Consider the following 26,931-nt stretch of genomic DNA (forward strand, 5'->3'; position numbering starts at 1 on the left):
TGTGTGAGCGTGGACGTAATTGTTGGCATGCTTCCTTCACAGAACTGTTCAAGCATGCTTGTCATGTGCACAACCTCAGACTTCGCCAGAGTCCTGTCCATGATAGGATTGTTAAATTAAATAATTCATACTATTCTTTGAACATACAGACATTGATTATCTACTCAGAATAATGAAACATATTTTAAGTTTATTTAATAGGGATTTTACTGAATATTCACCTTGGTATGTGATGTCCTGTCTATGGGATGATGTATATGAAAGCTCCCTTGCTGCATTCGAAAAGAATAACTATAACGTTCTTTTTTTTCGTTGTTTTTTGTTTCGTTTTTTCTGATGACTACGTGTCAGAATTACCAAATGTTTCACATCCAATAGCAGATAATTAATTATTCAATTTGCTCTAGTGGTGTCGTTAAACAAAACAAACAAACCTATTCTTCCCGAATATATACTCAATGGATACATTGGCGGGACGTAATTCACTGGTAAAGCGCTCGCTTGATGCGCGGTCAGTCTGGGATCGATCCCTATTGGTCTGGGATCGATCCCCGTCGATGGTCCCTTTGGGCTATTCATCGTTTCAGCCAGTGATCCACGACTGGTATAACAAATGCTGTCGTATGTGTTATCCTGTCTGCGGGATGGAACATATACAAGATTATTTGCTACTAATTGAAAAAATTAGCGGGTTTCCTCTCTAATACTATATGTCAAAATTACCAAATTTGCCAATGATTAATGCATCAATGTGTTCTAGTGGTGTCGTGACGTTAATCAAAACAAATGTTGCCTTTCTGTATGGCTACTCGTTGAAAACAGCCGCTTTAAGATGTTGTTTTGCCCTACGTGATTAAGCCACTTGCAATCTACGTACGACGTTGTCACAATGCAGTGAGATTATTTTCATGCAGTCTACGACTATCGTTTCCATGTGATGTGACTCGTGCTAATTAAAGGTGCACCCTTGCATTACTATTTTAAAGTTTTGTTCACTGATGCAAATAGAAACGCAATCGCCATGTTAACACGCATGTGATTTCGGTGTCAACGGTTATCATTGTATTTACGGTTATATGACGTCAGACATATGGTTAAGGACCACACATATATTACGAGAGGAAACCCACTGTCGCCACTTCATGGGCTACCCTATTCGATTAGCAGCAGGGAATCTTGTATATGCACCATCCCAAATACAGGGCAGTATATACCACGGCATTTGATATACCAGTCGTGGTGCACTAGCTGAAACGAGACATAGCCGAATGGGACCACTGACCAGGATCGATCCCAAACCGACCGCGCATCAAGCGAGCGCTTTACCACTGGGCTACGTTCCGCCTTCTAGCCGAGTTTAATTTGTTTTAAAGGACAGATAATAACAGCTTCCCAGATAAAGCTAAAGTTTATTTTTTGTTTAACGACACCACTGGAGCACATTGATTTATAATAATAAGCTACTGGATGTCAAATATTTGGCAATGTTGGCGTATAGTTTTAAGAGGAAACCCGCTATATTTTTGTCCTTTAGTACAACGGGATATTTTATATGCACAATCCTACAGACATGATGACATATACCACGGCCTTCGATATACCAGTCGTGGTGCACTGGCTGGAACGATAAATAGCCCAATAGGCCGCCAACAGGGATCGATCTCAGACCGACCACGCTTCAAGCGAGCGCTTTACCACTGAGCTACCTCGTCCCAGATAATGCGCCGTGTCAGGCTTTGCTTGGCATAATTTACGCTACAACCATATGTGCCTTATTTTGTGTTGTCTTGGTTTTTTTTACGTTTAATGTACCCACCCCCTTTTTCAAGTTAGGTACGACATGTTGCTCTACCTTTTCATTTCTGCAATTAATTTGTGGCTGATTAATTATGTTTTGCTAAAAAAACGAAACAAACTCTTTCATAACACAAATACGGACATGAGCAGAAGAAGAAATTATGATTGACAGATGAAGAAGTTAATTATGATTAAGGCGTGTTCGTTAACATCAGGCAGCCATTCATTGGTTAACAAGAGTACCAATCCGGGAAAGCCAGGTGGGCTGTACCCATTTAATCGACAGGGATGTCATCATGTTGTAATGCATAGGGCGGTGCAGTATGCAGAAGAGTCCGTTATTACTTTTCCCTTTCCCCTATATTTGTATTCCACCATAGCGATTCGGTGATAATTGGAATTGGTATACAACTCTACAAACAATGCAAACACATCGGAATCCATCGGCAAGAAATAAAACGGTAATTAAATAGGTATTTTGATGAGCAACATTTTATTGAACACAACAGAATATCGTGTGTACAATAGGTAACATATACGTGTATTGTTACTCAACAAATCTACACTGTGGACTAGATAAAATGTATTTAGTAATCGTGAGTGTACAGTTGATATATGTAATTAAAATTCAAAACAAAAAACATCATATCAAACTGTCTGTAGCAAACATGTATGCGTAACAAGAACACACAGACGGACAATAAGGAAGATATAATGACTTACTGTGATATATTGATGGATATATATATATATATATATATACAAATAGATAGGCTGATAGATAAAACGAAAGAGATAGATATACATATACTAGTATAGTTAGTTAGATAGATAGATAGATAGATATAGATAGATACAATAGATGAGAACGTCATACATAGAAAATCCTGACGACATTGAGACAGACAGACAGACATACAGGTAAGTAGGTAGGTAGGTAACACGAGAGAGAGAGAGAGAGAGAGAGAGAGAACAGGAGAGAGAGAGAGAGAGAGAGAGAGAGAGAGAGAGAGAGAGAGAGAGAGAGAGAGAGAGAGATGAGAGAGAGAGAGAGAGAGAGAGAGAGAGAGAGAGTGTAGGGAATGAGGGAGGGATAGAGAGGAGGGAGAGAGAGAGAAGAGGGAGAGAGAGAGATAGAGAGATGTAGAGAGAGATAAGAGAGAGAGATATATATGAGAGATAGAGAGAGAGAGAGAGAGAGATATAGAGATAGAGATATAGATAGAGAGGAGATAGAGAGAGAGAGAGAGGGAGAGAGAGAGAGGCTGACAGAGGGAACGATAGAGAGAGAGAGATAGACTAGAGAGAGTTTAGAGAGTTAGAGATAGAGAGAGAGAGAGAGAGAGAGAGATAGAAAGAGAGAGAGATAGACAGAGAGAGACAGAGCGAGACACAAGAGAGAGAGAGAGAGAGAGAGAGAGAGAGAGAGAGAGAGAGACACAGAGAGAGAGAGAGAGAGAGAGAGAGAGAGAGAGAGAGAGAGAGAGAGAGAGAGAGAGAGAGAGAGAGAGAGAGAGAGAGAGAGAGAGAGAGAGTTTAGAGCGTCAATCAGACGTATATGCTATGGTTAAAATATATTTATGTATTATGAGGGAACATTTAGATCAAACACTTTCTAATCGTAAACATCAATGTTACTATTTCTAAACGTCTTATTTATCTATATTTGTTATGATGAAAAAAATGTTTTATTTAACGACGCACTCAACTCATTTTATTTACGGTTAAGGACCACCCAGATATTGAGAGAGGAAACCCGCTGTCGCCACTTCATGGACTTCTCTTTTCGATTAACAGCAAGGATCTTTTATATGCACCATCCCACAGACAGGATAGTGCATACCAACGGCATTTGTTACACCAGTTGTGGAGCACTGGCTGGAAGGAGACATAGCTCAATGGTCTTCGAAAGGAAACTCGCTACATTAGGAGCAAGTGTTATTTTATATGCACCACCCCACATGCATGATAGCACACACAGCGACCTCTGATATAACAGTCATAGTCCACTGGTTAGAGAGAGAAATGGCCTAATGGGCTTACTGACGGGGATTGATCCTAGACCGACCGCGCATTAAGCGAGCCATTAACCAGTGGGCTGCACGCCTCCAGTTCTGATAACATATGGTATTAATCGATAACAGAGCACACATGAAATTGACTGAAACTGTTAGTCTGATTCAAATCAGTTCAACTGGATACACCATCTAGTCTTTGAGCAGTAGTCCGATGTTAGTCAGCTTGCTGGGCCTCTTGGTCATTAATTATTACTCATATTCACCCACTAAGAGATGGAATTCACGTGTTGTTCTCTGTACTGCGTAGATCTGTTGCACCTCAGCGTTTCTTTCATAATGTTTCGATAGTTTTTCGAACTTAGCACCAATAAGTAAAAGTTCAGTCCAAAATTTAAGAAGTAAATTAAGCGAACTGGAGGCAAAATAGCTTTACTTAATTCGTATGCTTTCAAATCTCTGTCGAAAACCCCCAGCAAATTATATGAAGACTCTGTCACTGCGGCTGGAACCATTGTAACAAAAGCCATAACGGACATTATCACCAGGGGGCGTGTTGAATGGTCATGCTGGTGATTGGCTGAATCGGACCTTGACCGTGCAAACGTGTTTCGGAAGGCGTTGCTACGTCTGATTTGAATGATTGTGAGGATGTTTAGTACCAAGATGGCTACACAAGGCAGTGAGGAGGCAATGAGAAGACGAATGACCGCCAGGTAATAGTAGAGTTCATCTGAAGAAACGCACTGTTCATTCACAGCTTCTACCTTAAACACAATGGGCACGACGAGAACGACTGATATACCAAGCATTGTGGAGCAGACGACAATAGCTTTCTTCTGGCTACAGAATCTTCCCCGCGTCATGGGAAAGCGGACGCACACGAATCTATCCAGCGAGAGTCCCACTACTAACCATGGGGATAGCAACATGGCAAGGATGTGGATGCTGGACTCTATCTTGCAGAAGGCATCGTTTACTGGTGTAGTTGAGAGCAGAATAAAGATCCTGTCCGTTTCCTGGATCAGCCGCATGGCCAGCAATAAACTGTCCGAAACAGAAAGAAATTTCAAATATACTGAGTACGATAAGAATCTCACTTTTGTGTTTCGCACCATAATGAACAGAAGAATATTGCCGACTATTCCTGTTATAACTATACTGAGCATGATGCCCCAGTGGTCAGGGCCATCGGTTTCCGTATGCAGCCATCCGCCAGATGGTGGTGTCTTGCTGTGTTGTAATTCATCTCCATCATCAGAGTAGTTTCCATCTTCTAAATTGTGTGTGACGTTTGCCATCTTCTTCTTTTTGTGTTTAAGTTACAATCTAAAATTAAAAATAAATAAATAAATGGTGTTGAAATCTACGTTTAATAGTAACAATGATGATGGTGGTGACGATTATGATCATGATTTCGATAATAATAATAAAAACTATACAACACTAAAGCCACTGAATAACTTTGAAAGATGATCGGCCTCGGTGTTGTCGTGGGTAAGCCATCGAACATAAAGCTCGTAGGTACAGTCCTCGGTTCGCAGAACATAATGGCTCGGTACCGGCGGTACCCACTCAAGCGAGGTTTAACTCCCACTCAGAAAGAACGCCTCAATGGGTAGGCGTAAGGCCGCTGCACCCTCTTCTCTCTCACTAACCACTATCAATTAACAACTAACCCACTATCATGGACAGACAGCCCAGATAGCTGAGGTGTTTGCTCAGCACAGCGTGCTTGAAACTTAATTGGATGTATACAGGGAAATAAGTTGAAATAAAATGAAAGTTTATCAAGAAGATTAACACAGTAGATCAACAGGAGACTGGGATCAGTTTGTTGACAAAAAAAGTAAAAATGTGTTTTGTTTAACGACACCACTAGAGCACATCAATTTATTAATCATCGGCTATTGGATGTCAATCATCTGGTAATGTTGACATATATTTTATAGGTATCACCTCTCAGACATGATAGCACATATCACGATGTTTGATATACCAATCGTAGTGCACTGGCTGGAACGAGATATAACCCAATGAGCCCAATGACGGGGGTCCAAAAATGTAGCGAGTTTCCTCTCAGACTATATTTATGTCAACATTGTCACATGTTTTACACCCAATAGCCGAATGAATGAATTAATGTTTAACGGCACCCGAGCACAAACATGCACATAGGCTGTTGCGTGCATCCAATTAATGGTGATTAAACTGTTTTAAATATAAATATCTTGGATTAGTTTTAGTGTGTGTCTGTGTACCCTGTCTGTCTGTCTGTCTCTCTCTCTCTCTCTCAAAACTCTCGTCTCTCTCTCTCTCTCCCCATCTCTCTCTCATCTCTCTAACTCCCTCTCTCTCTCTCTGATGATTTGCCTCTGAATATGTTAAACTCATTACATCTCTTCACAATCCCCCGCTATCTATCTGTCGCCCCCCCCCCCCCCCTCCTCTGATTTTTGGAGCGCACCCTGGACCATTTTCGATGTGGTTTTCTATTTCTTTTGTGTGTATACGTGAGCATATTGGTTTCGAAATATATATACTTAGCCAAAAACGTTGAGTAATGTGGTAAAGGTGCTGAAATAAAAGAAAACTCCCGACTTAAAACATGAAAGCAGACACTGAATTTGTATCATTTGTAAGTCACAGGACACTGTTAAATGGTGCTTGGGGTTTCATACACGAAATCTAAAAAATAAATGTCAGTAAAGTGCCTGTGCCAATTGACACTGACAGTGATATATCGTCGTCTCCTGCACTGAACGTGACCGATGGGGTGGTGGTAGCATCATGGTATGGACAGCAAACCATGACATTGGACAAAACAACCTCATTCATGGTAATCTGAATGATCAGCATTACAGGGACGAAATCATGACACCAGGTGTAGTTGTCATTCCGTTCATGCAGTAGCATATATATGTATATGTATATGTATATGTATATGTATATGTATATGTATATGTGTATGTATATGTGTATTGTGTATGTGTGTGTGTATGTGTATGTTGTGTGTGTATGTATATCGTGTATATGTCTATGTATATCGTATCTGTCTCTGTGTATGTTATGGTTCCTGTGCATGGGTCTATGTAGTATATGTGTACTGTGTATCTGTGGGTGTCTGTGTCCCTGTTCGGTACTCTGTGTCTGTGTCTGTGTTCTGTGTCCTGTCTCCGTTGTGTATTTGGTCTGTATCTGTGTCTCTGTCTCTTGTGTGTCTGTGTCATGTGTCTGTTCTCATGTGTATGTTATGTATCTTATATAGAACCTGCACAGCATTGAACACGCCCCACCCCCGAGAATGTTTTGGAATTTCGAAAAGACTACCGGACGCCTAACCATGTTTTGTTGGTGACAGCAATAGCTGGATGACTGATCATTGACCACAAACACCAAACTGCACAGTCATTGATTAGTTTTAATTCGCCTACATATAACAGACACGTGGGGTCACAATGAAAAGTTAATAGCGCCTATGACCACCAAATAATATTATGTTTTAATATAAACCCATTAAAGGTTCCTGTTAACATACACTGTACTTTGATCAAATATTTATTGTTACATGCAAGTAATAATAAAGATTATTGTTTAAAACAATATTGTTGTACAAGACTGTTCCCGAAACAATAAATCAGTTGGAAATGCATACTTGCCTTGATAGATTACAAATGCCATGATAAAGAGGATGCATCTTTTGCAGATATAAAATGTCTGTGTCACTTCCATCACTGTCTTTCAACCTGGTTGTCACCGTCTTCAATTATCAACATTATATCAGTCTGTATAGATGGTATATATTGTCTTCTGTGGTCTATTTTCCAGCCTATATCAACGGCACTTGGTGTCACTGGGTCATATTCTACATTACAATCTGGTTGATTGTATGTTTGTGTACGTGTTGTATCAAGCAATCCTACATAGTTACACTTTTCGATTCTGCCCTTCTTTTTGCACAGAACAAAATATATCCTGCAGGAATATTGAAAATTGTATGATAAGTGAATTACTCCCTTTTTCAAGAAGACAAGATAATAATTGTAATGCAAATAGGCGAAGTGCTATACTGATTTGTACATTTTGGAATGTTTTTTTGTCATTCCTGCGTTTCATTCGGACAGTGGGCTTCAAATTAGATTCACGGTTTCTGATTCCTGGGGGTACACTTGGCAGTAGAAACACCAGCGTATACAACTCTACCAAACATTTCGATTGTCAATACAGATTCAACGATACTTGCAACAATTTTAGGACGATATTTGAGAACAATGGAACTCCAGGGATCTCTAGGAAGCACAAAATATAGTCTCTGTCTTCTGAGCTAAGGGCAACTTACTCCAAACATTTAGCTAAAGTTGCTTAAAAACAAATAACCTCATTTGGCGTCTAGCAAGGCAGACTAACACAGATAAATGGAAAATCCAAAGTTGGACCGAATTCAGTATGAGTATCAGATAATTCAATATGAACCATCTCAAAGATACCTACCTACTATCAATACGTCATGTTCGGAGCCAACGATTATATCTGCAATTGTGAACCAGAGCATATCACAATAAAACTACCTTTACAAACCATTGCCGTAGTGATGAATCAATCACTTTGTAAAGGCATAACGACGGCTATGTCATTATCTTTTTAAAGAATGGAATCATTTTTAATGTTATATGCATCATATGATGGTGATTTCGAGGCTGGTACATAGGTATAGTGGTATAGGATTGCGAAAGACGTAATTAGTTGAGTCCTTGAAAGTTAAGGTGTATAACCACGTACAAGTGTATTATGAAGCTCTAAACGTCTTATGAGACCAGCCTGGCCAGTTTACTATTTGGGCAAAAAAAACAACCAAAGAAAAGACCTAGCATGGTTAAAAACTTGTCCCAAATGAAATTTGACAGCCTAACAGTTTGCCAAGTTTTAGCTTAGATTTATTCAAACGTCTGTTCCACAGAAATGAAGAGTTTTCAGCATTTTTGATGCTTCACATTTACGTAGATGCATTGCTTAGCCTTCTACGTGCATCTCATATGAACATTGCACGTCAGGGCTATTATGTTAGTGAGTCTGTGGTGCTCTGCTTTGACAAGCTGTATTATGAATTTCAGAAATAGAAGCAATCGTGTCATCCCTGATATGTTTGAAGCCTTTCAGATTGGCCACTTTTTTTTATCAAATGTTTGACAACAATATCTGTGGATGCATTCCTAATAACAACTGTTTTATCACTGATACAATCCATTATCAGTGACTGTGGTCCAACACATGCATCAGGAACATAAACTTTCAAATATTTGCTCCACCAGTGAATGCCACCTACAGTCTAACAATGTTGTCCAAAGCTAGATTCGTCTGTATTAAGCTAAATGGTGGTTGAAACATATTGAAGTGCTAACACGTGGTAGCCTCTAGTTTTAGGAGCCATAAAGCTCTATCATTTGTCTTCAGCAGGGAGTATGACACACCCTATCATGTTATGTTCAATGTCTGGAATAGTTCAACACAATTATGAAGGTAGTAATACATTAATATTAAATTTTAAGAAACGTGTTCAGCTGAATCACTTACCAGTGTATTAATGCAATTAATAAATAGGTAAACTTGAATATAATAAAACTGTGTTTCTTTGATATTTTAAGTTGTGAAGTCAACAGTATGCCTATTTGGGTGTGGTCTAGTTATGATATGTTAATATCTTCCATGGACTCCCTATAAAGATATAATTTTAAACAATTTGTGCGCAATAAAACCCCTGAAACACAACATTTGAGGATGTCACCTTAAACTTCAAGTGAAGTTACTGTTGAGAAATGGTGGAAATTGCATTACGTAATGTAAAACAAAAGTGTTACTTGAGACTCTAACCCTCTAGGGATGACACGATTGCTTCTAATTCTGAAATTCATATTCCACTAACGTGTTTTTCTCTTATTTCTGTCTCGCCCATCCTAATAAATATGTTATGTTTATTTAGTCACGGTTAGCAATTCCATTGAAATATTGCTGTTTAGGAAATAAAGGTTGGGTTATAAAATGTGTAATTACACAGCAAATCTTGCAACAAAACCTTATTTATAGGGTGCAAATGGATGATAACTGGATGTCCAAATGAGTTTATGTTTTAATTAGAAGATTTAAAGAGAATATTTGAGGTGCTGAGCCTAAACTTTATGTTAAATTTCTACTGAAAAAACCCCAACAAAAAACTGTGTGAATGGTATTTTGTAACTTTACAGAAAAAGTGTTATATGAGACCCTAATCCTGAAAGGATTTCAATACTGGTAATATATCTGAATTCTCCAGTCATCTATCTCTCAATCCTCCAAGTTGAGTATTCCTAAATGCCCTGACAGATATTTTACAATGCTTTTCATATAGTCACCCCTTAGCAATTCGGTAACAATATAACTGTCATGAAAATGGGGGTAGGGTCACACAACGGGTGGATACACACAGAAAGCTGTGAGTGTTGCAATGCTATCATACATTTTCCATCCCTTGACAAAAATCGATATTTATTTGTTTTGTTAATTGATTAAAGGGACATTCCTGAGTTTGCTGCCTTGTAAGATGTTTCCGACTAATAAACTATTTCTACGATGAAACTTACATATTATATTTTCTTGTTTAGAATATCGGTGTCAGTATATTCAATTTGTTTCTGGTCGTCTTAATATTTGTAAAAAACCCAAACTGGATTTTGGCTTCAAATAATTCCGTACGTACGAAAAAAACTTTTTTAGGATATAAAATGAAATTTAACCTAGTGCAAATATTAGAATGATCAGAAACACGTTTAATATACATCCACTAATATTTTATGCAGAAAAATATATTTAATATGTAATTACAGTCGTCAAGGTCTCTGTTAGCCGATAGCATGTTAAACATTGCAGCAAACTCAGGAATGTCCCTTTAAAATGATCAGAAGGTAAGATGGCTATCTATATTAACAAGTGTTGGTAGAGATGAGTGTTGGTAAAACGCTGACCGGAATGGAACACTCGACAAACTGAATGTTTCATTTTCAAAATATTAAACGAAGTGTTCGTCCACTGTGCATAGTGGAACATTTTTTTTTTTATCTGTCATGTAGCTAGTTGCTTTGAAAAATTAAAATGACGAACCGCACGTGTGGAAAGGTTATTTTTGAAAATACATGTGTCTGAACGCAATTAAAAACTACCAACCTTTAGAGTTTAAGTGTTAAAGGTTGACTTTTTGATCAAGAAAAGTTAAAATCATACCGAAAATGTATTACCAAGTTGTAGTGAAATATTAGAAAATTACATTACTTATATTTTCATTTCCACTAAAGACTATTTAAATGTTATGTTTTAAAAACATTGAAAATCCTGCATTAAACTTGTTTTCCAGTTAAAAGGAAAAAAAGGACCAAGAGTTAACTCTTGAATAATGCCGTAGTTCGTATGATTTATTTCTTGAATTGCGGCATGATTTGTTTGATTTTCTGTATAGTGTATGCTCTGGAAATATTAGAATGGCGTCTCATATTTATAAGGCGTCTTTGTTTTCGGGAAAAAATGGAACATTTAGCGTAGCTTTTTACAGCGCTTACGTGAAAGCGAAGTGGGATTAACACTTTTTACTCGTTATGGGGAATAAAAAGTATACAGTGGAATAGATTTAACCATACCGATTGCAGTTCATAATTTTACTATGAAGTTAATCTTTAAAGAAATAAATGTCTGCAATTGACCGTCCTTTGTTGTATGGTCTACTGCTGGTGCATATTTGAACACATACATGAACTAAGTTATGTTTCTGGATACCTGATTCAGAAAGCTGATGTGTGTATTCAGGACAGCGTGCTTGAGCCTTAATATAAGCACGAAAATAACTACATAAATACATGAATGAATGACTTTTTAAACTGTGACTGGCCGTATCTAACTTGTATCAGTATGTACCAGAAACAGATAATTATTTTAATAGGTCTTAGTAGGCTGAAAAAACAACAACAAACAACTAAAATTTAAGGACATATCAATTACATACTTTTGTTAACAAGTAGTGGTAGTCTCAAGAATAACAGTGTTTCAAGGATGCAGTCTTGGATGTCACTGGTGTTACAAATTGTCATTGGTGTTACAAATTGTCATTGGTTTTACAAATTGTCATTAGTGTTACTCAGGAATATTTTAACTGTCTATTCTCAAGAAAATTAATTTTGGAAATTTAAATTGTTTATTAAGGAAAACATAGCTTCTACCTTTATGAAATTGATGAAGTTTATTTTGTAGGTCTCCATAGTTTAAATAATTAAAACTGCCACAGTGTGTAATTTAAGTCACATATAGAATAGCTGTGTGATAATGCAAAACTACAACCTTAGATACATTTTTAATGCTAAAGTTATTCTAAATATGTTATTAAGGACACTTATGACCATTATACAACGAGCCTCGAGATGTAAGAGCGCTCAGACTAGCAATTGGACAGTCGTAGAAGTCGTGACAGCAGGAAGTTGGCAAACTTTCTTCAGGCAGTTGGTAATCTGCGTATTAGCTTAAGAAATTGAATACTACATTCGTGTCCGTTAGATACCATGCATCCTGAAACACGTTTAAAACGTATCCAACGTGTTAAATACGTTTTTAAACCACTCGCTGAAGATAGATAATATCCAATGACCCACTCATTTTAGTATTATCTATATTGCAAATGACAAACAACTAGCTACAAAGAGAGTTCACTCGTCAAATTAAAGAACAAATCAGTGTTATACTCACTTGCGTCTTGCGTCTGTTGAGGATTCCTCAAGACGTTTGCAATATCTGGTTTATGATAATTTTTTTCTGTGATTTATAGCAGCAAAACAACCAATCAGAAAGCCATTGATATGAATTTGATTTTTCCAGTTGACGAATCAATCAGAGTTTTTGTTGCTTGTGATTGACAAGGTTATTATAGTTCTAGCTGATGAACCAGTCATGTTTTGCATTGGTTCTAAGTGAAACGAATGCTACTTTTCTATTATTGATGTATCGGGTAAACTCTCTACCCTTTCTACTGTATGCGCCATACATGATGGACATCTTCAATACTATTTTCGCAGTCATGCAGATGCGATACATAGCCTAATGGTAAAGCGCTCTCTTGACGCGCGATAGGTGTAGGTTCGATCCCCATCGGCGGGCCATTTGGACTATTTCTCGTCCCGCCCAGTGCACCCTGACTGGTATATCAAGGGCGATGGTATGTGTTACCATAGCCACTAATGGAAAACAAATGTTGCGGTTTTCCTCTCTAAGATTTGACGTGCAATAGCCGAAGATAAGATAAACAATCAATGTGCTCTAGTGGCGTCATTAAATAAAACAGACTTTTTTTCTCTCTAAGACGATGCATTAAAATTACACAATGTTAGAAATCCAATATACGATGATTAATAAATCAGTGGGCTCTAGTCGTGTCATTAAACACTACAAAGTTTGTCCTTACTTAAATAATATCTTCACTGAGATGTAAATATGGCATGTAGCCTAGTGATAATGTGCTCATCTAAAGTTTGTTCGTTCTAGGGTCGATCCCCGTCTGAGGACCCATTGATTTATTCTCTTTCGAACCATTAACAAACAAACCTTTGTTTTCTTTAACGACAACACTAGAACACATTTATTAATTAATCATCGACTATTGAAAAGTTTAAAGTTTGTTTTGCCTAACGACACAACTAGAGCACACTGCTTAATAATAATCGGTTATTGGATGGCAAACATATGGCAATGTGTGGCACACAATCTTAGATAGGAAACCCGTTACATTTGTGGCACACAGTTAGATAGGAAACCCGCTACATTTGTGGCACACATTCTTAGATAGGAAACCCGCTACATTTGTGGCACACAATCTTAGATAGGAAACCCGCTACATTTGTGGCACACAATCTTAGATAGGAAACCCGCTACATTTGTGGCACACAGTCTTAGATAGGAAACTCGCTACATTTGTGGCACACAGTCTTAGATAGGAAACCCGCTACATTTGTGGCACACAGTCTTAGATAGGAAACCCGCTACATTTGTGGCACACGGTTTTAGATAGGAAACCCGCTACATTGGTGGCACACAATCTTATATAGGAAACCCGCTACATTTGTGGCACACAGTCTTAGATAGGAAACCCGCTACATTTGTGGCACATAGTCTTAGATAGGAAACCTGCTACATTTTTCCATTAGTAGCAAGGCAACTTTTATGTGCATGCCACGACCTTTGATATGCCAGTCGTGGTGCACTGGCTGGAATGAGAAATAGACCAATGGGACCACCAACGGAAATCGATGCCAAACCGACCGCGCATCATTTGCACTTTGCCAGCACCCGGAACACAAAATTCACGGCCTTTGACCAGTTGTATTGCACTGACTGGAACGGGACAAACACCCAATCAGTTGAATGAAGTCACCGCGTAGTTTAACAAATTATTTGCTGTCTGCATGTTCTATCCTTCCTGTGGGATGGTGCATACACAAAATTCATTTTACTGTTTTTCGAAAGGCATATTATCTGTGTGATATTTAACCGTATGTCCGACGCCACATAACCGCAATTATAATGTGTTGCGTGGGTCGTTAAATAACATATGCATTTTTTCTTCTTCCTTCTAGTAATTCAACTCCAAATCAGTTATGTATTTCTATCTGACCCAGAACAGAGAATCATCGATGTCTGCGTGTAGTAGTTTCCTCTCAGTTAAAGCGATATTGTAGCCCAGTGGTAAGCCTGACCTGATGAGCGGTCGATCTAGGATCGATCCTCGTAGGTGGGCCCATTTGGGCTATTTTCTGTTCCAGCCAGTGCACCACGGCTGGTATAGCAAAGGTTGTGGTGAATTGTATCCTGTTTGTGGGTGGTGCATGGAAAAGATAACTTGCTACTAATCGACACATTTAGCGAGTTTTCTCTCTAAGACTATATGTCAGAATTATCAAATGCTCTAGTGGTGTCATATATAAACTTATTAATTAGACTGTATCAGCACAGTTTTTTTCCTGCTTTCCTAGCAAATATACATGCATATATATATATATATATATATATATATATATATATATATATATATATATATAATATACTGTATGTATGTATATATATATATATAATTTGATTGTGGTGTGTACGACTTCCAACCCTGCTACATACCAACACTACTCCTATCCCCACACCCGCATTATTGGATTATTATAACATATTAACATCCCTATAGCCAATTAAGGTTCAAGCACGTCTCCACCGGGCACAATCTCTGATTTCGCCAGCGACTGGATCCGGGACAGAAGGGATGAGGGGAGTTGAAAATGGACGTAATTTTTAAAATATTAATTAGTGAAAAAGTTAATACAGTTTTAAAAAATAAAATAAAACGTTAATATGCCAAAACTAAAATAATTGACAGCTCGGCCGAATATTGATATAATTTGGAACATTTTAGAAGGACAGTCCAAACATATATACGAGAAAGAAGAGAGGATTGGACTATTTAATAATATTAAAAAAAGAAGTAATTTCAACATAAAATTTTGATTGAAGGTCTAAAAGTTTACAAATCCGATCTATATGTCCATGTGAGTGGACTCGTTAAGGTCGTCAAGGGTGCACAGCTTGTAGGGACGAGATGGGTTGCATCCCGTCAAGAAAAGCCCTACATTGACAGTCGTTAGACGTTGAAGGTGTAGTGCTGTACTGAAATACGTTTCTTGAGAAGCCGGATCCGTCTGAACGAGAGGATATCAGAATAGGGTATAGTCCAGTCGTCATGGTTGGTATAGTGGTGCGGATGGGCCCAGTTCCGGAGGATATGAGATGGTATCAATATAAAACAAGTAAAGTCTAAAACAGAGTCGTAGGGGCTGACCCCTCTTCCTATTTCTTGTTAGAGTGGGGCGGTCAATATTCCAGTGCTGCTAGGACAGGCTCGGACATGTAGAAAATACTCGCGAACAACCGTGGCGTTCTGCAGAATGGCCGTTACACGAGTCACGGAAAAATGTCGACATAAGCCAACTGGAAAAAATGACGTGAAGGCAAGGCATCTCGCTAAAAAAGAATCCAACCTGGTGGTGGAGGCTGTCGAAACGAGAAGCGTCCCAGCATTCAATCAGTCACGTTGACCGCATATATCCCAGTAGAAAACTTCATTGCGTTGATAAACAAAAGAAAATGGACGATCCCCAAGTCGAGCACACGAAAGCACGTGCAGTGTGCACAGGCGAAACAAACACGTCTTACCGCGGCGAGGGCTAAAAAAATCGCGCGAATCTCAGAATCCGATTCGCGCCAGGATTTGCGCAAACATAAAACGTTAAATATTTAAACATTTTGTATTAAATTGAATAATCAGTGAGTAAAACGTTACAGAATTTAAAAAAAGGAAAAAAAGAAAAGTCTACTTCTTCTCCTCCTCCGTATTGAACCACCTCGCCATAGGTGTAACAAGGACTGCGTCCTTGTAGATATAGTAAACAGTTTCATTGGAATGTATATAAATATTTGAATAGTCTGGCTGTAAAGCTTCAGTTTAAACTGGCTTCAAAAGCGTAACATGCATTTGAATCCGTACATGTTCGAAATATACTGGTTTATCGAGACTAGCCTGGAGCCAAGCGGTGGTTGGCCCATTTCTATGAACCAAATTGCCACCGAAAAGAATCGAAAGAAACATGTTTGTTCAGTCCTTATATAATAACAATAGACAGTAATTTAGTGTGCCAAATTTAGTAATACATCAAACAGTTCTATGTTAGTTCGCTGATATTATGTTCCTAACCTAGAATTACCTGCTCTTTTTAATCAATAATTTTGTTTTGTCGGTAGCGGAAATGTACTTCAGTAATATCAATACAAACATTGAACCAATGCGCCAAATACATCGGCAAAAGTATCCCTTACGCTGTTTACGAATAAGCAATCTTTGAAAAGTAGCTTGGGCTGCGTTCAACCAGACCGAGCGGAAAAAACGTCCGCAGCGATTTTAAATTTTCCTTTTTAAATCTTTTCAATCAGAAACATTGTAGATTTTCTCTGAGGGACAACCTCATATTAATAGGCCACACGTTTGATGAGCGGTCGATCTAGGATCGATTCCCGTTGGTGGGCCAAATGGGCTATATTTCGTTCCATAACTGGAATACCAAATGCCGTAGTATGTGCTTTCATGTCTATGGGATGGTGAATGCAAAAATACCTCTTGCTACTAATAGACAAATGTAGCGGGTTTCTTATCTAAGGCTATAATATGTCAAAATTACCAAATATTTGACATCCAATAGCCAATGATTAATCAATCAACGTGTTCTAGTGGTGTCGTTAAACAAAAAATATAATAGTACGTTGGATAATGAAATAATGACAGCAACAGCCATTAGCTTTAGTACGTACAGTACATATGGACGTTTTGTGTATACAATAAAACTACACTTATAACGAACATGCTTAAAACGAACTACTGCATAAAACGAACCGACGGTGTTATCACCCTATACACCAATAACCAACTAATGCAAATGTGTACAACCCCATGATTACTTTACTGTATGTATGTATGTATGTATGTATGTATGTATGTATGTATGTGTGTGTGTGTGTGTGTGTGTGTGTGTGTGTGTGTGTGTGTGTGTGTCTATATATATATCTATGTGTGTGTGTGTGTGTGTGTGTGTGTGTATGTATATCTATCTATCTATGTATGTGTGTGTGTGTGTGTGTGTGTGTGTGTGTGTGTGTTATATCAGGGTTGGAAATTAGCAGTCGCCCGGTCGCTAAGGACGACTATGGATTGTACATAGGTAGTGCATTGAGCGAGAGTCGATTTTAGCGTGTTGCGAGTATGGTACCAGTTTAAAAAACGCACTCAAACTGAATCGAATGTGGTAAAACACACGGCGTCTGTGCTGGCACGAACTACAGATCTGGCATCAGAAGACAGAACATGCTCTATATTTTAAGAGCGCAAGACTTTACGTATGTGGTTATGGGCCGGGTTTTTCTACAAAATAGAACTCAAAACGTATTGCAGACACTGCGTGCATATTAAAATATAGAAGTCGCCGGCTTATTGGAATGGACTGGACACCCCGGAATTGTGTAGTAGACCTACTTTTTGACAATTGTTATTCAATGATATGGAAAAAATGAAACATATTTAATTTGCTTTTATTACTCTGAGACAAAATCAAAATCTATACTGACACTAATAACAATACAATGTTCCATTACCTCAGGGATCATTCTACAGGTAAATTAATTGATGGTCGTAGTTTAAGTGATTTGCATGAAATGAGAACAGATCGCCAGATACTGGGTGTGGGATGGACATGTCTGGACCTCTTTTGGATATAAAACAAATAAATGTTTTCTTTAACGACGCACTCAACACATTTTATTTACGTTTATATGACGTCAGACATATGGTTACGGTCCACGCAGATATTGAGAGAGGAAACCCGCTGTCGCCACTTCATGGGCTACTCTTTCCGATTAAGAGCAAGGGATCTTTTATATGCACCATCCCACAGACAGGATAGCACATACCACGGCCTTTGATATACCAGTCGTGGTGCACTAGCTGTGACGAAAAATAGACTAAAGGGCCCACCGATGGGGATCGATCCCAGACCGACCGCGCATCGAGCGAGCGCTGTACCACTGAGCTACGTCCCGCCCCCTCTTTTGGATATAGGCATGTTAAAGTCTTGACAACATGACGACATAACCGTCTAAAAATATTACTCTAATAAACAATAAGTACGTTTTTATACTTTGTAATATGATAACAAAGTATACTCTGTCAAAAACGAAACGCATAGGTGATAGGGAAAGAAGAAAAGTGTTTTAGTTTACAAAATATTGTTTTTTTTTACAATGTTGCTGAATGACCATGTCTGTTAATGTTCCTTGAATGGGACAGCATGCCCAAATGCACCCTGAAACAAATTTATCGCATCGTTGTGGCACGTTGTGCGACAATTGCAGGAAATCGGCGTGGAATGGTCAGATTTTGGCAAATGCACGTGAAACTCGGGGGAAAAATTGGGGTAGTGATGGATATTTAAAGATGCAATGCTCGCAATGATGCCTCATTTCCATTTCGACGTAGACGAGTTACAAGATGCCAAGACTAAGCCTGCCGAATTGAAACATTGCAATAGACCGCCTCCAGTTAGGTGAATCGCAGTCAGCAGTCGCACGCCACATGCACGTCCATCAGAGCACCATTTCACATCTCTGGGACAGGTACCAGCAGTTTCAATCAGCTCAAGACCGGCCCAGAAGTGGAAGACCTCGCATAACAACTGCAGCACAAAATCGCTACATCCGAGTTCTGCACTTGCGTCACCGAACTGCCACAGCAACGAACACTGCTGGACGTATACCTGGTTTGAGAAGGGTGTCTGCACAAATAAATCGGAACCGACTTCGAGAAGCTGGTTTACGGGCTAGGAGACCGTATTGTGGCCCCGTTTTGCGACGTCAACATCGACATTTACGTGTTCGCTTGTGTACAAATATACAGGGGCGGAACTTGGGAAACTGGCGGCGAATATGGTTCAGCGACGAGTCACGTTTCCTTCTACAGCGACGTGATGGACGACAACGTGTTTACAGACGCCGCAATGAACGTTTTGCCACCAACTGCGTCGCCCAAGTTGATAGATTCGGTGGAGGGGGTGTCACGATATGGGCAGCCATCTCATACACCGGCAGAAGTGAACATGTGTTCGTACAAGGCAACCTGACAGCTGTACGCTACGGGGATGAAATTCTTCGCCGGCACATGCTTCCCATTTTGGATCGACAGAGATAACTCTTTCAGAAGGACAATGCCAGTCCGCATACGGCACGTGTAACAATGGATTTCCTACAGAATGAGAACATTAATGTGCTGCCATGGCCATCAAAATCGCCAGATCTCAACCCCATTGAACATCTATGGGTCGAATTGGACAGACGTGTACGCCAGCGTGACCCGGAGCATCAGACGCTTCCGCAACTGTCACATGCACTGTCGGAAGAATGGGCTAGGATCATATATATATATATATATATATATATGTATGTATGTGTGTGTGTGTATGTGTGTGTGTGTGTGGGTGTGTGGGTGTGTGGGTGTGTGTATGTGTGTACTTTTGTAGGAGATATCACTGTCAGTATAATTTGCGATATCTCCTGTGATATTCTCCTAAGAGATATCGCTTCTTATAGTCTTGATTAATTGTCGCAAATTAAAAGCTTGATAATGGATGATAAAAAGAATACACCCTCCCTCGTGTCTTGTGATATCATAATTTTCAGCACTCGTTGATAAAAGTATAAAAATCCTCGACAAGCCTCTGATTTAATATTTTTATCAACTCGTGCTGATACATTATATCACAAGACAGTCTGGGGTGGTGGTGGTGTATCTCCTCCCTCTCTCTCTCTCTCTGTCTGTCTGTCTCTCTCTCTCTCTCTCTCTCTCTCTCTCTCTCTCTCTCTCTCTCTCTCTCTCTCTCTCTCTCTCTCTCTCTCTCTCTCTCTCTCTCTCTCTCTCTCTCTCTCTCTCTCTCTCTCTCTGGAAATATCTTCTTTTTTGTTGCTTTCAGTTTCATTCGTTTCCACAATTCCTTTATTTGTAATAAATCTCGTTTTACTGACGACCGGACATTACATTTATGAAGTATTTCATACCAGTTTTGTTTTACATTGTTTCTTTTCATGTCTGATTTTTTTTTGTTTTTTTTTTACTTTAGAGTATTTTTTATGTATTTTGTGCGTGCGCGTGTGTGCGTGTATGTGCGCGTACGTGCATGCGTGTGTGTGTCACTATTAGAGCCTTGTTTCATTACTGAAATTAGATTATCCATTCCCGTAAATCCGAAATCGACTTTTAAGTTGTTTGCCGTCTTCTTTTATCTGGTGTAGATTTATATTGACCAATGCTATGCAATTACTAGCTACATAATTTGCTAATAAAATCCATTCGTCAGAGACCCACTGTAATAAAACAATTATAACGATTTCTCATCTTCAGTTTCATAATACCACGGTAAAAATCTTAATTGTCATAGCGACATTGATCCGGAGAGTTACACATCAATGGTTATTGGACTATATTGTCACTGTGCAATGATAAAAAAAATTTAAAAAAAATAAAAAATAAAAAAAAATCGTTTCGTTATATTTGTTAAAGTCGGGGCGGGACGTAGACCAGTGGAACAACGTTCGTTTGGTGCGCGGTCGGTTTGGGATCGATCCCCGTTGGTAGGCCCATTGGGCTATTTCTCGTTCCAGCCATTGCAGCACAACTGGTATATCAAATGCCGTGGTATGTGCTATACTGCCAGAGGGATGGGACATAAAAAAACATCCCTTGCTATTAATGGACAAATCTCTAAGACTCTACGTGAAAATTACCAAATGTTTGACATCCAATAGCCGATGATTAATAAATCAATATGGTCTGGTGGTGTAGTCGAACAAACCACCTTCAACATTGTTAAAAACCCCTAACTACGGTTTACTGTGAACTACTCTCTCTCTCTCTCTCTCTCTCTCTCTCTCTCTCTCTCTCTCTCTCTCTCTCTCTCTCTCTCTCTCTCTCTCACGCACATACAGCTACTCACAAACGACTGGTATATGAAAGGTCATGATATGTGCTGTCCTGTTTGCGGGATTATGCATATGAAATAGCCCTTGATTACTAATGAAAACAAATGTAGCGAAACAAAGAAAGGAATGTTCTATTTAACGACGCACTCAACACAATGTATTTACGGTTATATGGCGTCAGAAATGGTTAAGGACCACACATATATTGAGAGAGAAAACTGCATGAAGTGGCGACAACTGGTTTCCTTTCTCAATATTTGAGTGATCCTTGACAATATGTTCGACACACTATCACCGTAAATAAAATGTGTTGAGTGGGTCGTTAAATAAAACATTTCCTCTCTCTGTCTGTCTCTCTCTCTCTCTCTCTCTCTCTCTCTCTCTCTCTCTCTCTCTCTCTCTCTCTCTCTCTCTCTCTCTCTCTCTCTCTCTCTCACACACACACACACACACGCATGCACTCAGCTACTCACAAACGCAGATATACGCAAGCACACACACAAACGTTAACCGCAGAATTGGTAAAATGATTAGCTTACGATTTAAAAAACAATAAATGGGTAATTACAGAAAAACAACTTAGCAAAATGAAATCTAAAGCAAAGTATTATGGGGAGATGGAACAGCCATGGGTATAGTGTGTCTGTTTTGTTTAACGACATCACTAGAGCACATGGATTAATTACTCATCGGCTAAGGGAGGACCGGCCTCGGTGGCGTCGTGGTTAGGTCATCGGTCTACAGGCTGGTAGGTACTGGGTTCGGATCCCAGTCGAGGCATGGGATTTTTAATCCAGATACCGACTCCAAACCCTGAGTGAGTGCTCCGCAAGGCTCATTGGGTAGGTGTAAACCACTTGCACCAACCAGTGATCCATAACTGGTTCAACAAAGGCCATTGTTTGTGCTATCCTGCCTGTGGGAAGCGCGAATAAAAGATCCTTTGCTGCTAATCGGAAAGAGTAGCCCATGTAGTGGCGACAGCGGGTTTCCTCTCAGAATCTGTGTGGTCCTTAACCATATGTCTGACGCCATATAACCGTAAATAAAATGTGTTGAGTGCGTCGTTAAATAAAACATTTCTTTCTTTCTTTCGGCTAAGGGATGTCAAAAACATGAGTATAGTACGAATCGGACATGGATCATGAGATTAAAGTAATTGCTACCTACAAGAAAAACTATAACTGGATCGAAAGACGTATATGAAAGACCATCAGTTTGAGGAAATTAAAGAATGGTTTATTCAATAATGTTGGAGCTAATTGCAAAAGTGTCATATTGAAAATCAAAACAGTTAATTGCGTTTGACTAGAAATAATCGTATTTTGCTTAAATCAAATGTATGATTATAAATGTATGATATAAGAAACATATAACATCGAAAACAATGTCCTAAAATGTATACGAAATTAACATGCACGTTCTTGAATATTATTATCATTTGTCTTGATATGTTGTGCTGTGTTTTCTTATTGATCGCAGTCCGTGTGTTGTAATTTCGTTTTCGCAAACATGCCGCTTACCTAACGCCATGTTAACGTGTTTGCATTACAATCAACACTGCACGTGTTGATTATACACGCATATGCCCTTGACAGTTAAATTAAGCGAAGTCCCGTGTATATCCTGACAATTAACCCAAGTCAAAATGTTGACTTTAACGTCTTTTCCACCCTGGTAGAACAATTTAGGACACTAACTCTATCGCTCTATTACTGGATCTGTTGTAGTAACACGTGTTATACAGATATGTCAGTTGAGACATAACACATTGTTTGAAACTGTAAAATAATGTAGTGAATCCCCAGACATATATACATTTGGCTAGGTAAAAATAAATAGTTATTCAAGAGATTGGCACTGAAACAAGTCAGAACTGCATCGTGTTTTGAAAAGCAAGACGCAGTACAGCTTAGTTCCAATTAACAGTAGACTACCAGAGACTATACTTGCAATACGAGTATAACTATAGTTTGAATTGTAGACATATTTATAAAATTATAGTGTAGTGTAGTGTAGTGTAGTGTAGTGTAGTGTAGTGTAGTGTAGTGTAGTGTAGAGTAGTGTAGTGTAGTGTAGTGTAGTGTAGTGTAGTGTAGTGTAGTGTAGAGTAGTGTAGTGTAGAGTAGTGTAGTGTAGTGTAGTGTAGTGTAGTGTAGTGTAGTGTAGTGTAGTGTAGAGTAGTGCAGTGCAGTATAGTATAGTATAGTATAGTATGGTATAGTATAGTATAGTATAACGCATACAGATACATACAGAGTATTGTCTTGTTTATATTTGTGATTGGTATCATCGGAAACACCCTGCTGTTTATTATGATGGGAGACAATAAACTGAATGTTTTGTCTTATTCCGTGTACTTGAAATTTCTGACTTTTTCTGACAGTTTGTTGCTAAGTATACATCTAATCAATGAAACTAAAAACAAAAATGCTTCTGCGGCAACTCATACCAGTATACTTCTGTATAATATCCTTCAGCCTACGTGTTCTTGTCATGATGTTATCACCATGGCTAGTAGTCGGACTTACACTATATAGATACGTATGTATCTGTTTCCCACTGAAGCGAGAAATATTCTGTACCCGGAAGAAAGCCATTATCGTCTGTTCTAGTATGTTTTTTTTCTGTCTGTTATACTAATTGTGCCCTTTCCTCTCGGAACAGAAGTGATTCAACATGACTGTTATCCATCAGAAGACGTTATGTTTTATTACATTTTCATTCTGTTGATACTCTCCTCCATGCTACCATGTTTGTGTATTCTGGTACTCAACATTCTTATAATCATTGAAATCAACCTGGACATGGGAGTCCACGCAATGTTGTTAGATCTACTGGTAGACCAGTAGAACTAATTTTAATCAGATTTTTCTAGGACGAACGTGCGTTTTTAGAATTATAAAAAATGCATTTCTGGGTATTACATAAACGTGGATGACAACAGCAACTTCAAGAGTACGAAACAGAATTTTGTAAATAATTAAATAATGTAAGTACTTCTAATTTAAATTATAACAAACGGCTTTAATAGTGAAAAATACGTCGTATTGTTTAAAAACTAGGGTCTGCCACTTGAACAAAATATGTTTTTTATTAAGACGATGAAACAAAAATAAAATGAAATATATATATATATATATATGTGTTCAATTTACAATCTGATAGCAGGTTTGTAAAGAGAAAGCGAAAACAAAAACAAAATATCTCAAATGTGATTGTAACATGCATACGAAAACAACTACATACTATTTACTAATTAGGGGAAACGTACGTTTTGTTCCATTTATATACATATAAACCATTCTTTATTGGCTTCATAACACTTCTAGCATTTACAATCCATTGTAAATTACTCTCTCAGACCTTTGCAGTGAAATCAGGAGAATACCAGCCATATAAACCATTCTTTATTGGCTTCATAACACTTCTAGCATTTACAATCCATTGTAAATTACTCTCTCAGACCTTTGCAGTGAAATCAAGAGAATACCAGCCATATAAAATGCATTCAAAGAATCAAGGGGCTGGATGTAGCCCATTGGTAAAGCGCTCGCTTGATGCGCGGTCGGTTTTCGATCGATCCCCGTCGGTGGCCCCTTTGGGCTTTCTCGTTCCAGCCAGTGCTCCACAAATGGTGTAACAAAGGCCGTAGCATGTACTATCCTGTCTGTGGGATGGTGCGTATAAAAGATTCCTTGCTGCTAATCGACAAGAGTAGCCCATGACGTGGCGACCGTGGGTTGCCTCTTTCAATGTGTGTGGTCCTTAATCTTAATCCATTGTAAATTACTCTCTCAGACCTTTGCAGTGAAATCAAGAGAATACCAGCCATATAAGATGCCATTCGTAAATAAAATTTGTTGAGATGTGTCCAGTGGTAAAGCGCTCGCTTGATGCGCGGTCGGTTTACGATAAATCCCCGTCGGTACACCTTTTTGCTTTTTCGTTCCAGCCAGTGCTCCTCAAAGTAACAAAGGCCGTGTTGCTAATCTGGTTTTGTAGTTAAAAGATTCCTTTGCTAATAGATAGCCTAAGTGGCTTGGCGGACCATGTGTGGGATCATATGCCGGCCATATAACCGTTCTAATTGTTAAATAAAACATTTCCTTTTCAATAATATCGTCGCGACTAATTTACGTCTCAAAGTAAATGTTGCTAATCTGGTTTTGTAGTTCAAAGATTTTCTAGATGCCTAATTGCTTGGCAGACCAGGGATTATGCCGGCTGTTTCTAATTGATCCTTTTCAATAATATCGTCGTCGACTAAAGAACACCCATCCCACACTTCCTATGCAATATTGCAATACGGCGAAGATAAAGGTACATACATTGATTATATTTTCAATAATCTTTGTCTATTTAAACAAATATTTGTAGTTTCTAAATATAAAAATCATCACCAAAGCCGGATTTACAATTAGTGTTATTAATGTGTATTGTCCACTTTGCATTTACTTGAAATGTTAAACCTACACGTTGACGACGTCCATGGCATGTCTTGTCTTTAGTTTAAAGTACTTGTTCCAATGTTAGGTAATACGGTCGTGAATAGAGAAGTAATCATACTTATATCTTTATTGAATTATAATATCTGTACATCCCATATATATTTTGTATATTATAATAATATATTTGTTTTTTCTAAATATGTTGTTGTTGTTGTTAAAGTTGTTGTTGATTTTTGTTTGTTGTTGTTTTGTTTTTGGGTTTTTTTTTTTTTGGGGGGGGGGGTGGCATACTACTTGTAGGAGGCCATAAACAGATTCTAACCTGTTAATAAAGTCCACTAACGCATGAGTCGAATATGTTATGTATAGCGTTTACTGAGCTTAAAATCTTGCATTATGAAATCAAAGCAACACTCGTGGCGATGGAGTACAAATACGTTTGAGACAATATATTTTCTGTAGATAAGGGGTCCTTTAAATATATTCTCTTCTGTTCACAACCCCTGCGCGTGCTGTAACCTTATCGTGGTGCAGGGGTGTAACATTTTCTTTGTTAATGACCAATACAGCACAAAATTGAAGTTTTGAGTAAAATTCAGTATCTATCTGTGATATTTGTGTTTTTGCACAGTTCTTTACACTGTTTTTGTTTAAATCTTGAATTTTTATATTGATGTTGATCATCACTTTATTTATTTGCATTACCATAGTTTGACACCTAATAGCCGATGTATTCTTCGTGCTGGGGTATCGTTAAACATTCAATCATTCATGCTTCTGTTCACAAATTTCTTCCTTATTATTTAGCAGCACTCGCAAAATCATAAGCGTCACTAAGAACACTATCGTCGTTAACGCCTTGGTTACTGCTACGCCGTGCGCTTCGTTCGTTGGTGGACATTTCTTTTCGTGTTCAGTTTCTTCGTCCGATTCTTCTCCACCCTCTTTGCCAGTATCTTTTCCTTATCTTCCAATTATATTTGTCTTCTCTGGGATATTTCCAGTCGTCACACTTTGACCAGTTGTTTGGAGGTTTCGGCATCCCATGAGGT

General features: G+C 38.5%; 1 protein-coding gene across 1 annotated transcript; it reads right to left on the reverse strand.

Annotated features, from left to right (window-relative positions):
• Positions 1-4,081: 4,081 nt before the first annotated feature.
• LOC121372912 (kappa-type opioid receptor-like) lies at positions 4,082-5,113 on the reverse strand. Its single transcript, XM_041499346.1, has one exon. The coding sequence runs from the start codon at positions 5,111-5,113 to the stop codon at positions 4,082-4,084; it is 1,032 nt and encodes a 343-aa protein (XP_041355280.1).
• Between the last annotated feature and the right edge of the window lie 21,818 nt (positions 5,114-26,931).

Source organism: Gigantopelta aegis, chromosome 5 (genome assembly GCF_016097555.1).
Source record: "Gigantopelta aegis isolate Gae_Host chromosome 5, Gae_host_genome, whole genome shotgun sequence".
NCBI classification, from domain to species: Eukaryota; Metazoa; Mollusca; class Gastropoda; order Neomphalida; family Peltospiridae; genus Gigantopelta; species Gigantopelta aegis.

Coding starts and splice junctions, on each gene's coding strand:
- LOC121372912 (XM_041499346.1), bottom strand. CDS start 5,113: ATGGCAAACGTCACACACAATTTAGAAGATGGAAACTACTCTGATGAT.